The following is a 15,931-nucleotide window of genomic DNA, read 5'->3' on the forward strand; positions in this document are numbered from 1 at the left end:
TTTCGGATCCTGAGGATTGCAGTTCGCACCTCTCTGCCTTTTGTTCTTTTTCGGCTGCTTGCTTTGGTATTTTTTTAACGTTCCTGTTTTCACAAGAACATCAATACCTGCAGCCAAATCTCGGCACTCCTCGGTATCGTGTCCGTGGGCTTGATGGAAGGAGCAATATTGATCCTGAGGTCGCCGCACGGCTGATTTCGTCATCCGCTTTGGTCTTTCGAACATATCGGAATGTAGTTCGAAAATTTCCGCTCTTGACTTGTTCAGCGGTACTAACTGAGCAGGCGGCTTCTCGGGGTTGAGACGGGGTCCCAATCTGTCTCGCACCGGAGCCCTTTGAATTCTTTCAAATGGAGTCCGGCGAGGATGCCCCCGATCGCTATGATCGGGCTTCCTTCTGTCTTCTCGGGACGATGAGCTGTCTAACGACCGTTTGCGACGGTCTGCCTCATCGGCCCGGGAGTACTGGTCCGCAATGTCCCACATTTCCTGAGCTGTCTGCGGTCCGCACTCAACGAGCTTCCTGTAGAGAGCTCCGGGCAGGATTCCATTTTGGAATGCCGAGATGATAAGCAGATCGTTGAGATCGTCTACTTGCAGGCATTCCTTGTGGAATCTTGTCATAAAGTCGCTGATTTTTTCGTCGCGACCTTGACGAATGGAAAGCAGCTGAGCCGAAGTGATCCGGGCTTCCGCTTTCTGAAAGAACCTCCGGTGGAAAGCATCCATTAGATCTCGGTAGGATCTAATGCTGCCTTGAGGAAGGCTGTCGAACCACCTTCTGGCGTTCCCAATGAGCAGCTCGGGGAACAGCTTGCACATATGGACCTCATTGAGACCCTGGTTCGCCATATTATATTGATAGCGTCCCAAGAAGTCATGAGGATCCTCTAGCCCGTCATAAGTCATTGACGGTGTCCGGTAGTTCCGCGGCAAAGGAGTTCGGGTGATGTCGTCTGAGAACGGAGTCTTTAATGCTCCGTACATGGCGAACCCGACATCTCTTCGGTACGGAGGAGATGGAGTTCTCCTGTGGTTCCGGTACCGAGGAGGAACAGGAACATGTCGGGGTTGAGGATTCTTTCTCCTGGAAGACACGTCACTACTGCGGTAGTGACTTTCATGCCTAGATGAGGAGGGAGAATCCGTCGTTGTCTTCTCCGGCTGTTGGCTCTTCTGCAGGAAGGTTAAGAACTCCTCCTGCTTCTCGGCCAAGAACAGCTTGACAGCTTCATTTAAATCGGGCTGCTGGGAAGACTCGGTGCGATGACTCCTGGAGCGGCTTGTTCCTTCTTCGTGAGAACCGGAGGTAGATGTCTCCCGAGGCCGTTTTTCAGACCTGCGAGCTGGACTAGCTTCCTCACGGTTATCACGAACGGTATTATGGGTGTTATGTGATCTGGTATGCATTTTTTTTTTTTGGGGTGGAAAAAGGGTCAAAAATTCGCTTTATCACAAATTTGGTTCTCTGTTTCCCACAGACGGCGCCAGTGATGAATCGGCGAATTTTTGATGGTGATGAATGCTCGTAAAAATAAAGGAAGATCAACACACAGAGATTTACGTGGTTCGATTTACTGAGGTAAATCTACGTCCACGGGAAGAAAAGAGGGCAGAGTTGTATTGCTTGATCTGTTTTCTACAGCTAACAATACAGACTTGCTATTTGCTATTTTCTCTCTAGAGAGCTTAACAGAAGTTAACAGAAGAGAATTATCTATCTGACCTAGGTTCTATTTATACATTGAACCAAGATCGTGGCATGCAGCATTTATTAGGTAGTGGATGTCGTGGAGGTCGTGGCGACCTTGCATGGGTCCACTATCCTGCATGAGTTAATGACTGCTTGACACCACTAAATAGATCGTCGGTGTAGCGGAGGTGGAAATCTTGTATGAGTCCACTATCTCCTAGTTCGGTCGAATACTGAGACCGGACTGCTGAATTATTGCCGAGCAGCTTTTGCCGATCTGAGAGTAGAGCTTGATGCCGACCTGAGAGCAGAGTTTGATTGGTTGGCTTTTACCGAGCTGTAGGCTGGGGCCGAACTCTGTGGTTGTGCCGAACTGAACTCTTGAGTCATGCCGGACTGATACTCTTTAGCCATGCCGAACTGATACTCTTTCTTGGGCTTTACTGCTGTTGGGCTTGTTTAGTATTTGTTTAGTGCGTACTCCATCATAAGATAAGAATCGAGATAAAATTATAGATACTGGGCTTAGATGCTAACCCAACCGGACAAATGAATTAGCTCACTGCAGGCCTTGGCGGGCTGCGATGGGCCCAAACATGACAATAAGCCATTTTATTCACCAAACACTACAATAAACCTCGATAACTATACTACCCCCGTCCCAACTTAAGAGTCCTAATTAGTAAGGGCACGGGTTTTAAGAAATGTAAAGAAAAGCAGGTTGAATAAGTTAGTGGAATATGAGTCCCACCTATATATATATATATTACTTTTATAATAAAATGTGAGTGGAATAAGTTGTTGGAATGTGAGGCCTACTTATTATTTATGGTAAAAGTGAAATAGGACTCTAAGTAGGACGGATGGAAATGGCAAAACTATGGACTCTTAAGTTGGGACAGAGGGAGTATATCAGGAGTTATCTAGGCTACCGAACAGACACTAAGGATATGCGATATCCTCCCTATCCCAAAAGATATTCCTATCATTCTCATCTGATGTTGAGATCTTCTATACTTTAAAGTTAGAGATATTTCATCATCAACAACCCCCAAAATTAAAGTTAGTAGAGAGATTCACAGATATTGGAGTTAGGATCACGACACGTGTACAGCTAAGATGCTTCTGCAAATATTCTTTTAATACTATTATTTAAGCAAATTTTGGCGGAGTGTATATTTGAAGAGTATATCCGAAGGAAGTGTCACGTGATTTTGATTTGGTAAAACACCATCTATATATTAGTATTAAAATAAAGTAGAAAAATAAGAGTAAAAATATTACAAATTTTTTTTTGCTAAAAAATAAGTTTATCTCTTATAATGGACAGCCAAAAAATACATACTCCTGTAAATAACTTATAACGAGACAAAGAAAGTATATATATATTTTTATACTATAAGAAATACAGTATATGCTGTGCTGAGTAGTATTCGTGTGCATTATTTTTGTAAATTATTATTAATTAACGTCAAATGAATTGATGAAATAATAAATCAAATATTAGTAATTTGTAAAATTAGAAAGTGAACGATAACTTTTAGAGTATTCCAATAAACTAATTTTAAATGTATAATGACAAAAAATGGTTGTAGTTGTCGCACAACCTTGTTGTGATTTTGAAATATGTTACTTTAACTGGAAACGTGACAGGTTGCTTTAACAGAACATGTAGAAAGGGAACGGTTGAGTTTCCAATTCAAATTATATTACTCCTCCGTCCCATAGAAATAGATCATAGGGTCATCTTCTATTGTTTATAGCATCATAATCTTAAAATCAAGACCAAATCTCCACCCTTAGATTTTGAATGAGTGGATGAGATTAAATCTTTCGAATCTCAATAAAACAGACAAAATATCAACACAGTTTTATTGAGATTTCACATGCATAATATTGAGATTTTACATGTAATATATTGAGATTTTACATGCATTATATTGAGATTTTTTTATGTATTTGTAGATAAAAATATGTTTATCAACATATACGAAAACTTAAATTTTTTTATCAAATTTCATCATCCGAACGTTGTCGGAACATATGCAAGTGAGATCTCGTTAGAATCCTTATGAAATTCCTTTAATTTGATACTTTTTGTGAAAAAAAAAATTAAATCGAGAGAGTTACGTGAATTTAAAGTTTTAGGATAATTTTAATAAGAGAGAATTGACATTAATGCCCTTTAATTTTATTTAATACTTATGTAAATTTAAAATATAATCCACTTGACATTATATCAACCACTAGATCTCCTAATCTAATGGTTAAAAATTGATCTTAGTTTTGGATTGCTAATTAGTTAGCAATTGATCACATCCCATAGACACCATATTTCCTTTTTCGTCCGTCCGTTACGTACAAATAGTTCGTATCCATTTATAATAACTTTTTTCCCCTTCTCTTTTACTTTATCATTTATGAGTCCCACTATCCACTTTACATATTCACTTTCTTTCTTACTTTACCAATTATACATTAAATGGTCAGTTTCTATGGGACGGAGGGAGTATACATGAATTAAACAAGCATATCAATGTAGCCAAACTCCTTATAGAAAGGTGTCAATAAAGTTTCTTCAAGTTTTACTATATTTAAAATTGAGATATTCCGTAGTAATATAGTCATTTCTTTTTTTTGTTTTTAAGTAAAAGTCAACACATTTCTTCTCCGTTATTTTACTATCTCTTACTCCCTCCGTCCCAAGATATTAGACTCGCTTCTTTTTCGCACTCATTTTGGAAAATAATATTAAATAGTTGAAGTGGAGAAAAAGTAAAATAAGAGAAAGAATTATGTAGAGAAGAGTATTAATTTTATAAATTAATTTCAATGAATGGAAAAAATAATAAATCAAATACGGAGTATTGGTTTTAGACAGTATTTGTTATCAAAATTAATAATGTAAATAGTAGTAATTTTTAGAGTATTCGACTAACATAGTGTTTATTTTAAATGTATAATGTCAATATATGGTTGTTGTTACACGTCCTTTTTTGTGATTTTGAAGTATGTTTACTTTAATTGGAAACGTAAGAGGTTGCTTTACAGAATATGTTGAGTTTCCAATTTAAATTAGAATATGAATTGAACAAGATCAGTGTAGCCAAACTGTTTGTAGAAAGGGGTCAATACAATTTCTTCAATTTTTACTGTATTTAATATTGAGAAATAGAGTACACGTAAAACTACAAGTTCATATCCGTCTAGATATCAACTACTTCCAATTTAAATTTGGAGCTATTTTATTCATAACAAAAACCTTGGTTAACAAAATACAACCAAGATTAAACACATATTTTGATGTCAATTGACTTGCAAAGATGATCGAACCACACGAGAATTCCGAAATTCAGTGGGACAATTCAAACTATCACACCCTAGCATCTGAAACCGAAATCACGGAAATGAAAATAAAATTCGGAAAAACAATAGATTGATATCACTCTCGCGATCCGAGACTTTCATTTTTTTAATATTCGGCTTCCATCTTCGCAAAGTCTCTATTGAAGGTGTAGAGATGATAGGCCGTTTGACCAGCACCAAAAATCACATTTGCAGTTAAAAACATCATCATTGCCTTTGGAAGTGGCTTATTGTAGTTTGATTTCATATAACGAGAGAAACCATACGATAAACCTGCGTCAAAGCCATACATCCCATGAGCTGGGTTGGAATGATAACGCTATGTTCCCCGAAACCAACACCAACAGCCTTTAATTTCAGTATGATTACCACAGCCTGCAAAAAAACATAATGCAAATATCTCCTAATAACGGTATTGAATTTTCATATTAAAAAAAACACACACACACACAAAAAAAAGAGAGAGACTATTGTGACAATTCTACAAACAGTTTGGCTACATGTTGAGGCAAAACAATGAAAAACTGAAACGCAGATCTGATAAAAGGAGTCGATCTCCGCGGAGTACAGAAGAGAATGAAGAAAATTTAGTATTGAATCGGAATCAAATCAGAAATAAACAAAGAAGAAGGTTTTACCTCGTGAAACTAGTTTCCTGTTGCAAATTTTGGTGATTTGTTGTTTCTGCCAAATTTGGTGGAGAGCTGGTTTATAATCAATCTGCATTATACATGCAACACGTGTGCGGCTAAGATGGGTCTGACTTGGTCAAACCCTTCTCGTTAAAAATGACGCTATTTAAACGGATTTTTACCAGATTTTTGGTAAAAAAAAATCAAGATACGGTATTGTTGTCAATTTGTTTGTTAAAATGTCTAACTAAATATTGAAGTTTTCTTCTTTGTGCAGAAAACTTTGAATTAAATCGGAATCAAATCAAATAAACAACGAACATGGCGACAGTTTGTAGTTTTCTGTTGCAAAATTTGGTTGATTTGTTGTTTCAGCAAAGAGAATTAGAGAGAGATGTTTATTAAGACAGTAAAGATTGGTGAAAATCTGTTTTAATCTCTGCATGGTTTAAGCAAGTATAAATAGAACCAAAAAAGAACCCCATATTTTCCAGCAACCCCCAAAATTCAGTAGCATTTGACAACCAATATTTAAATACAAGGAACTTTTTGACCTGCTTGAACAGATCTTGGTTACTAGACAAAATTACAATCAGCAAAAATTAATCAGATTGAATAGCCAAATTTCATAATCAGAAAATTTATCTGAATCTAAACAACAATTTAGCTTTAAAATAGCACTACAACAATCAATCTACTGACATCTGGCTACATTGATCTGTTCAAGTGAGCTAACCAAAAAGGTTTCTTTTTTCTTATTGTGAAAGTGAATGGCTGAGATATTCTATATTTCCATTTCAAATTTAGATGGATTCATAACTGTTGAACTAAATGCCTAATTTTGATAATGAACACCAAATACTTTCACTAATCGATAGCTAAACTCATGCCTACTCCACTCATAACTTATCGCGTAATAGGGTCCGGATAGCTAGCCTAGGGTCGTTGCAAGGCTTGGTCACGTAGTGAATGGTCTAGATATTCAATATCTCATATTTTGTGATAGTTAATAGCTAGAAAGATTGAAAGTAACATAGTGTAAGTACCATCTCCATATTGATGTCAATTGACTTGCAAAGATGATCGAATCAAACGAGAATTCAAAGAAAACATACTTGGAAACCGATTGCAGAACAATTATTCATACCCTAGCAACTGAAAAGGAAAATAAAATTTGGAAAAACAAGAAAATAAAAAGTACCTCAATCCGAGACTCAAGACTTTTTCAACTTTTCATTTTCTTTGATGGTTTCATATTGTTCGGCAATGGAAAAGACTCCACCAAGCCCGAACATAAGGTATGCAGTCAAAAACAATACTAATGGCTTTGGAATCTTCTCAGTTCTCATCTTTCTCAACTTCGCAAGCTTCTTATTAAACTCCTCCATATCCATGTCTCTCATCCTCGCAATGTTCTTATTAAAGTCATACGAGTCAAACGCCAGGGATCCAGCCATCAGCATCGCAGTTCCATTCATAAACCTCATAGTCCTATCCGGAAGTTTCACACCGTACTGAGAAGTCAAAATTTTCGAACTACCATAGAATGCACAACAGGTCAATCCAGTCGTAGCCGTGATGACCTTGAACACGTTTGGAATAGCGACGCCACCAACAACAGTATAGTACTTGTTTGCCATTATAATTCACAGCCTGCACCATTACCACAATGTTATCACAAAAATCCCAATCTCAACTTCCTATACACAAACATACACTTCTTCTTATTAAAGAAAAATCACTACATTTTCAACATAGATTTAATACACCCAGATTTTAAAATATCCTTCAAAACGGCATAGAATTTGAATATAAATCAAAGTGACAAATCTAGGCTACAAGCTGAGGAAGCTAACCAAGAAACCTTCAATTTCAGTAGAAATTTAAAATTTCTGTAAAGACGGTATAGAATTTAAATACACACAAACACATAGAGAGATCAAAGCGACGAATCGGCGAATGTCATTATGAAATCACATCTCAACCTCTTACACACAAAAATTATGCAAGTATTAGAGCAAAACCACTTTATTTTCAACAGAAAACTATAATCTCTAAAGCCTGTATAGAATTCGAATATAAAAAAAAAACACAAATAGAGAAATCTAAGTGACAAATCTACGAACAGTTTGGCTACAATAAACTAACCAAAAAACCAGATCTAATCAAAAAGTCGATCTCCGCGGAAAACAAAAGAAAGTGCAGGAAACTCTGAATTAAATCGGAATCAAATCAAATAAACAAAGAACATGGCGAAACTTAGTAGAATCGAAGAAAACGGTGCTACTGTTACCTCGATTCTTTTGCAAAATTTGGTTGATTTGCTGTGTCTGTAAAATTTTGTAGAGAGAATAGAGAGCTATAAAATGTAGTATTTTTTAATTTCAAACGATCAGCAGGTTTAAGCGACACGTGTATGGCTGAGATTGTGGTTCTGCAAGTAGAGAGAAATATGGTTAGGTACACTTACGATTTACATGGTCTATATTCACAAACAGTTGAGATTATTTTGGCATGATATTTTAAATATTTATTATACTAGTGCTATCTAATTATGTATATCCCAAACTTATAAAATATTTTTTTTAAATAGCCCGCTAATTTATTTAAAATTATCCCATCTTAAATTAATATCAATAATATGTTATCCACGTAACTTTTTTTATATATAAGAAAATAAAGAATATCAACAACTCACACTTCCTGGGATTATTCATGAGATTCAATCTCACAATTTAATCCTATATTGATATTGATAATTAGTTATAGCCATCCACCTTAAAATAGATAATTTTACATTATTTTACTCCATTCGTTCCATAAAAATAAAAAATTTGAAAATAATATACTCAGTTTCATTGCGAAATTAATAAAATATGAGAAATAGAAAAAAGGTTATTAGAGCGTCCACTATAACGAGGACGCGGCTATAGCCGCGTTTGGGGCGGGAGCGTGGCGGAAGCTCGGCGGATTATAGTGGAGGGCGTGTCCGGCGCGGGGGTGGACGCGGCTGGGGTGGCGAGACGCGGCGGACGTGCGATAGCCGGGAGCGCGGCGTGGACGCGGCTGAAGGGGGTGGACGCGGCTGAAGGGCGCGGCGCCTATAGTGGCGGCACCGACCGCCGCGGCGGAGGGGGCGGACGCGTATTTTTAATTTTTTTTTTTTTACATTTCAATTCACCTATAAATACACCCCACTCCATTCATTATTTTCACACCATTTCATCTCTACATCTTTAAAATTTTCTCTCACTACAATTTGGGGTCGGAAATGAACAATTTGTGGAGAGACAACCCTAATTTTAATTTTAATTTTAATTTTAAAATGAAAGTTGATTATAAAATTTTGGGGCTATTGGAGGTGTCCACTATAGTAGCGGACACAAAATTTTGGGGCTATGGACAACAAAACTGGGGCTATTGACAAAAACTGGGGCGGGGCTATTGGGCTTGTCCACCTTATAGTGGACACCCTTAAAGTTTGTTGATAGGAAATGAGACCCGTCTTATTCAAAAGAAATTTTTTGTTAAGTAGACTGACTTTTGTATATAAGAATAATGATATTAGGTGAGTATAAGTTTGTCTTTTTGTACATTAACAAACAAGCTAGTGAGTGTTTTTACTTTTTACGGGAACATAACCTTTTTTGAAGTGAAAGCGAGTGGTTGAGTTTCCTTTTATTCTATCAAACATTTTCAGTTCAATTTAAAAAATATTTCTACCCAAATTAATTATTCCTATCCATCCATCATGATATACTGTCATTAGGGATGAATTTGGTTTCAGACATAAATGAATATTGTTGACGTAAAAATTATGAATTTTTATCAAATTTTGGTCCTTCATATGACTTAAAACAATGGATTTTAATCTTTTTTTCTCAATTTCTAAATTGGATGACTTATAATAGATATTCTACATCTCATATTTTGTGATTGTTAATAGCAGGAAAGATCGAAAGCAACATAGTATAAGTATCAACTGACTTGCAAAGATTATCGAATCACACGAGAATTCAAACAAACCATAGTTTCTTGAAAACGTAAATTTTATTCAATAATGAAAACCGATTACAAATCAACTATTCATAGCCTAGCAACTGAAAAGGAAACCACGGAAATGAAAATAAAATTTGGAAAAACAATAAAATGAATATCTCAGACTGCGACTTTTCCAGCTTCGTTGTCGTCTTAAGAAGGTCTTTCTCGAAGGAACTAAGACGAGAGGCCACCAACATCACATTTCCAGCCGTATACATTAAAAATGTGGTTGGAGACTTCCTAATTGTTAGCGCCGCAAGCGCCTTCTTATCCATGTCTCCCACCAGAGCAAGGTTCTTATTAATGACATACAATAGATGCGCCGTGGCTCCAGCCGCAAATGCCACATGTCCAGTCATGAACGTCGTAAAAGTATCCGGATATTTCTCACCATACTTTGATTTCATGTCATGATAAAACCAATAGGAAGAGCCCCCGGTCAATCCAGTCAAAGCCGCAAGGCACTTGACATAGTTTTGAATAGCGACGGCCATTACAATTCACAGCCTGCACCATTGCCACAATGTTATCACAAAAATCCCAATCTCAACCTATACACAAACATACACTTTTTTAAAGCAAAAACACTACATTTTCAACATAGATTTAAAATATGGTATAGAATTCAAACATCAAACATTATTGGCAAAAAACACATAAGAGAGATCTAAGTGACAAATCTACAAACAGTTTGGCTACAAGCTGAGCAAACTAACCAAGAAGCCTTCAATTTCAGCAGAAATACATAAAATTTCTGTAGAGACGGTATACAATTTAAATACACACAAATACAGAGAAGATCAAAGCGACGAATCGGCAAATGTCATCATGAAATCACATCTCAAATTCTTACACACACAAATTATGCAACGCAAACCTAAAATACAAATTGATTGTCATCTCTTTAAACATTATTAGAGCAAAAACACTTTATTTTCAGCAGATTTAAAAGCTCCTTGAAGCCAGTATAGAATTCAAATAAAAAAACACATAAGAGAGATCTAAGTGACAAATCTACGAACAGTCTGGCTACATTTAACTAACCAAAAAACATAGAGGCAGATCTAATTAAAAAAAGCCGATCTTCGCGGAAAACAAAAGAAAGAGCAGAAAATATTGAATTAAATCGGAATGAAATTACATAAACAAAGAACATGGCGACAGTTTGTATAATCGAAGAAGACGGTGTTACTGTTGTTACCTCGATGTATTTGGTTGATTTGTTGTTTCTGCAATTTTTTTTTTTTGAGAGACTCAATCATCAGAGATGTGTTTTAATCTCACGCGATCTGCATGGTTTAAGCGGCACGTGTACGGTTGAGATGCTTTTGAATATATTGCATTTGGGAGAGATATGTACCATTTTTTATTTGGTAAAACCGTCTACATTATTACGGGATAAGAATGAATGAATCAAAGTAATCAAACACATTGTCACATTGACACGACATAAATCTAATTTGCCCATTGAATGAGGTAGGAAAAAGATAGCAAGGGAGATTGAAAGCAACATAGTGTAGAATGAGTAAAGAAGAAGAGTGGAGAGAGTTTACCATTCTCAAAACAGAGAGTTTTCCTTTTCTTCTCAAAGTCCATGTGAAAATCATAGGCAGTTACCATCGTCAACAACATTGCTCCAGTTAACAAAAGCATCGAATAAACTCTAAACTATCGATGCTTCCCAGCTCTCATCTTCTCAAACTCCATCCTCTCAAGCGACTTATTAAAGTAATACAAATCATACGCCGTTTGACCAGCCAATATAGCCGACATTCCAGGCACAAACCCCGTCAACTGCTTCGGGAGTTTCACACCATACTTTGAATCCATACTTACATGATTAATGTCATTACAAATTTGAAGAAATGTTGTTTATATATTTATTTTATTTTATATTTATTGAAGCAGCTTGATAACTAAGAGAAAAGACAACTAAAAATATCAATTTTAATGTTATATTTTCTTCTTCTTTGAGAGCTACTTATGGAAATGAATAATGATATACATGTGTCTCATTAAGTAGCTGGTCAGTTTCCCTTTTTATAAATGCAATTGAAGTTTTTTATATCGATCAACTAATAACATAAACAAAGATAGATCAATCAATTTGAAGTAAAGCCTATGTTGGTGTTATTATTTTATCATTATTCGTACTTAATTCTTTATGAAAAATAAAAATCATAAGTATCTTACATAAATTATTATTAAAATGATAAATATATTGAGATCTTGATGAGTTGATTTTTACTCATTCCGTACCATTTTCGTTTATCCTCCATTAATTGTTCACTTTCATTTTTACTATAAATGGGAAGTAGACCCTACATTCCACTAATTCATTCCACTCAAATTTTATTATAAAACTAATATATTAAGTGAGATCCATATTCCATTAATTTTTTCAACTCACTTTCTTTTACATATTTAAAACTCGTGTTGGAATCAAAGTGGACAAATATTGGGGGATATAGAGAGTAATTTTGTCTTGATTGAATTTAGTGGTGATAAGACAATAGTTGCAGATGATGGGACAGTGGAATAATGAGTCGATATGTAATTTGAAAGTTGATAGTGTGGTATCGAGTGGAAAAGTGTAGAATTAAGATTAAAGAAAACTAATGATTGTATTTGTGCCACATGAAATTAAAAATATTGGAAACACCTAAAACTTAATATATTTAATTAAAAGTTGCAATCTGTCGACCCGCAACCTGTTCAGGCCAACACGTTTAACCTGCCAACCTTAACGGGCTAACTCATTTAGCCTGTTTTGTATTCGGGTTACAAAATTAATGCCCTAACCGGCTAATTTTATCGGGCTATTCGAGTTAGACTGACAACCACAAGTAGGGGTAGTGACTGAACCAGAAACTGAAAGAAACTAACACTGAAACTTAACTATAAATATGTCAGCGGTGCACCGGTATCCTAATTATCTTCGAGAGTGGATAGCCTTTTTTTAATAGTGTCATAGTCTCGGATTTGTCAATTAATAAATTTAAAATAAATATTACTATGTCCATCAACCAAAACCTGAAATGTTTTGTTATTTTGGGTTGTCAGCCATTTTAAGACACGTACCTAGTAATATACAGTATATACTTAATTTCTTAGTACTAAGATCCAACTAATACACGTACCTAGTAATATACAGTATATACTTAATTTCTTAGTACTAAGATCCAACTAATTAATGGACATTATGTCCATTTTCTTATATACTCTACATAGTGACCATAAAATTATAAAACAAAAATAAATAATGTATAATAAAAAATGGATTAAAATGATTATATCAATCGCATTCATCAATATTATTAAATAATTCTAATGATTATTATAAAAATGATTAGATGTATACTAGTACATAATTTATTTTAGTTTATTAATCCAACTAAATGACGATTACTATGTCAATTACAAAAATACTTTATTACTTTAATTTTTGTTTCATATATTAAATTATTTCATTGTAACAATAGATGATTTATATCGCATAATAAATTGGAATATAAAATTAAAAAAATTCGAACAAGTAATGAAAAAATCATACAAATGACAAAAAAAGATAGATAATAAACTATAAAATAATCAAATATAAAAGTCTTTAAAAAAATAATTTTAGTACTTTAATTGTTTTATAATTAAGTATAGTAGTAATTTAATTATGTAGTGAGTTAATTAATATTACCATTAATAATTCATAATCAATGATATTTTCGTAAAACAATAGAGTTAAAAATATCCAACATTAAATGTTATGGATAAATTAATCATTAAATTATAGGACTGTATTAAGATGACAATCACTTTTAAAATGACAACATACCACCAATTATAACCCTTAAATTTATGAGCAGATTCAATCTTAGCTTGTCACGTGGCAGATTTGCTTACCTATGTATCATATATTGTTTGATTATCTTTGATTTCGTATCACATATTGCTTGAAACCATATGACTAGTTATTTGTCTATGTATCGCAAATTGCTTGCATAGGTTGTCATTTTAACTATGGTGTCACGATAGTGCTTTGATTTCGTATCTCGTACTGTTTGTAACCATATGCCGAATTGTTTGCCTATGTATCACATATTGATTGCTTATGCATTACAGATTGCATGTTACTTGTTGTCACATTATCACTGTAAGAGTGGTGTCACCATAACGCACCCCATTAATTATATCCTAAAAATAAGAATAAATTAAAGGGTATTTTGTAGTAGTATATGTATATTTGTTAATTTATCTTTTCTCATATGAAAAATATAGAAAATTCAGAAATATGGAAAATATGAAAATTTCCCATTAAATTAGGAAAATCGCATTAAAAAATTGTTATTAGCTTTTGAAACTAGTGTATAAATAGTGGGTTAAATATAAGAAAAATACTTGGTCTACCCAAAATTTCAATGGAACGATTTGATGAGTTATTCTCTCTATATCACTCCTTCCCTCTGTGTGATAACCCTCATATCCTTGGAAAACGCAATCGCGATCCACCTTCTTCCCAAATCCGCCTCCATACTCGTAAATTCGATGGCAACGATCCCCCTGGCCTCTACAACATCGACGAATACTTCGAATTCTACGCCACTCCTCCCGACGAGCGAATGCGATTAATGGGTCTACTCATGGAAGGCGAAGCTTCAAAGTGGTTCCGGTGGATGCGGAACACCGTCCTTCTGCCGGTGGTTGCTTCAGTCTCAGTCGCTGCCTCTACGCCGCCGCCGCCATGGATCGAACTGCCTAGCGATGTAACGGCCAATATACTGCAGAGGCTGGGGGCGGAGGGGATTCTGACAAGTGCACAGCAAGTATGTACGGCATGGTGGAAGGTTTCCAAGGATCCCTCCTTGTGGCGAGTAATCGATTTCTCCAACCCTAGGCAGGGGCTTTTCAATGACCGCTACGATGCTATGTGCCGCCGCGCGGTGTATCGTAGTCAAGGACAATTGGTCGACCTCACCATCCAGTACTTCGGCGACGATGCACTCATGGACTACATCGCCGATCGGTGAAATTCTTACTCTTAATTATTTTTAATTGGAGATTTGCTTTGGTTTAAATCTAAAATTGTTCAAACGACTTGTTCTATGAGTCTGCTACTGTCATTGGGCAGTGCAATAAGCCTTGGAAATTGGCATATTGTATTGGCATTGTTACTCACTTATCGGTACATCATAGTACATTTTTGCTTCTGTTTCCTTCCTCTTGTTTATAGTATTACTATGTTTGGTCGCTCATATAATTAAAGCTTGAACTGTTTTTAACCTTTTCTCTCGATTTTATTATTATCTCATTTGTTGTTTAACAGATCACCGAACCTCAAACGCCTTAAACTTGGAACTTGCTTTTTCATATCAGGAGATTGTGCAGTTAGAATAGTTGCAAAACTTCTTCAACTGGAAGAATTGCACTTTACTATTAGGCCCGGGCTTGGTGCTGCACACATTGAACGTATTGGCAATTCTTGTCCAACGTTAAAATCATTCTCATTCAATGGATTTCAGTCCAAGCTGCAGAGATGTGAACATAATAGTATAAATGATCGACTCTTTCGGAATTTGCATGTTGGTGCAATCAGCAGAAGCATGCCTAATCTGCAACATCTTCAAGTTTTTGCACATTGGATGGGGAATAAAGGACTTGAACTCATTCTTGATGGTTGTCCACGTCTTGAATCACTTGACATCAGGCGATGTTTTGATCTGGATCTTCATGGGGATTTGGGAAAAAGATGCCGCCAACAAATAAAATATCTTAAACTCCCTACTGACTCTGTCAGTGATGTACCGTGGCCTAATTGCGACAGTGGCGATCCGTTTAGTACTTCTGCCTTCTGCTTTGAACATTACGAGTACGACTTTTATAAAGAGTGCATACTCTACTGTCATAAACATCATATTGATCCAATGAGTATTTTACAACGACTTCATTAGACGGTAAAGCTATCTTTCTTCAATAGAATTTTAGCTTATATATATGGACAATTAACACTCACCATTTATTTAGATTAGTTGCGGTTACTCTACTCTATTTCTATTTTCTATTTTCAGTTTATCAATTGGGCTTGTCTTTTACAACTCTTTATTATCAATCGATCTTTATATCTTTATCTTACTTGTTTTGTAAACTGCTTGAGTTCCTTTCTCTAACTCACTATGGGCAAGGGATGGAATCTCGGGTGAGAGGACAG

At 35.5% G+C, this 15,931-nt stretch overlaps 1 protein-coding gene and 2 long non-coding RNA genes across 5 annotated transcripts; 1 reads left to right on the top strand and 2 right to left on the bottom strand.

The window, feature by feature from the left end:
- Window positions 1-4,914: 4,914 nt before the first annotated feature.
- Window positions 4,915-8,116, bottom strand: LOC121772634. Its single transcript, XR_006044377.1, has 3 exons — window positions 7,985-8,116; window positions 5,698-7,344; window positions 4,915-5,434 (listed from the first exon to the last, which is right to left on the bottom strand). It is a non-coding gene; the product is annotated as an uncharacterized LOC121772634 (long non-coding RNA).
- A 1,606-nt stretch (window positions 8,117-9,722) lies between these two features.
- LOC121770795 lies at window positions 9,723-11,582 on the bottom strand. Of its 2 annotated transcripts, XR_006043861.1 has the most exons (3): window positions 11,286-11,570; window positions 10,934-11,115; window positions 9,723-10,239 (listed from the first exon to the last, which is right to left on the bottom strand). It is a non-coding gene; the product is annotated as an uncharacterized LOC121770795 (long non-coding RNA). The 2 variants fall into 2 exon arrangements; XR_006043860.1 differs by having other exon boundaries at window positions 10,934-11,582.
- A 2,558-nt stretch (window positions 11,583-14,140) lies between these two features.
- On the top strand, window positions 14,141-15,855 carry LOC121770630 (putative F-box/LRR-repeat protein 9). Of its 2 annotated transcripts, none has more exons than XM_042167384.1 (2): window positions 14,141-14,749; window positions 15,050-15,855. In XM_042167384.1, the coding sequence occupies exons 1-2, from the start codon at window positions 14,145-14,147 to the stop codon at window positions 15,672-15,674; spliced, it is 1,230 nt and encodes a 409-aa protein (XP_042023318.1). In that variant the 5' UTR covers window positions 14,141-14,144; the 3' UTR covers window positions 15,675-15,855. The 2 variants fall into 2 exon arrangements, with proteins under 2 accessions (XP_042023318.1, XP_042023319.1); XM_042167385.1 differs by having other exon boundaries at window positions 15,100-15,675.
- Window positions 15,856-15,931: the final 76 nt, after the last annotated feature.

Source organism: Salvia splendens, chromosome 16, assembly GCF_004379255.2.
Source record: "Salvia splendens isolate huo1 chromosome 16, SspV2, whole genome shotgun sequence".
Taxonomy (NCBI): Eukaryota; Viridiplantae; Streptophyta; class Magnoliopsida; order Lamiales; family Lamiaceae; genus Salvia; species Salvia splendens.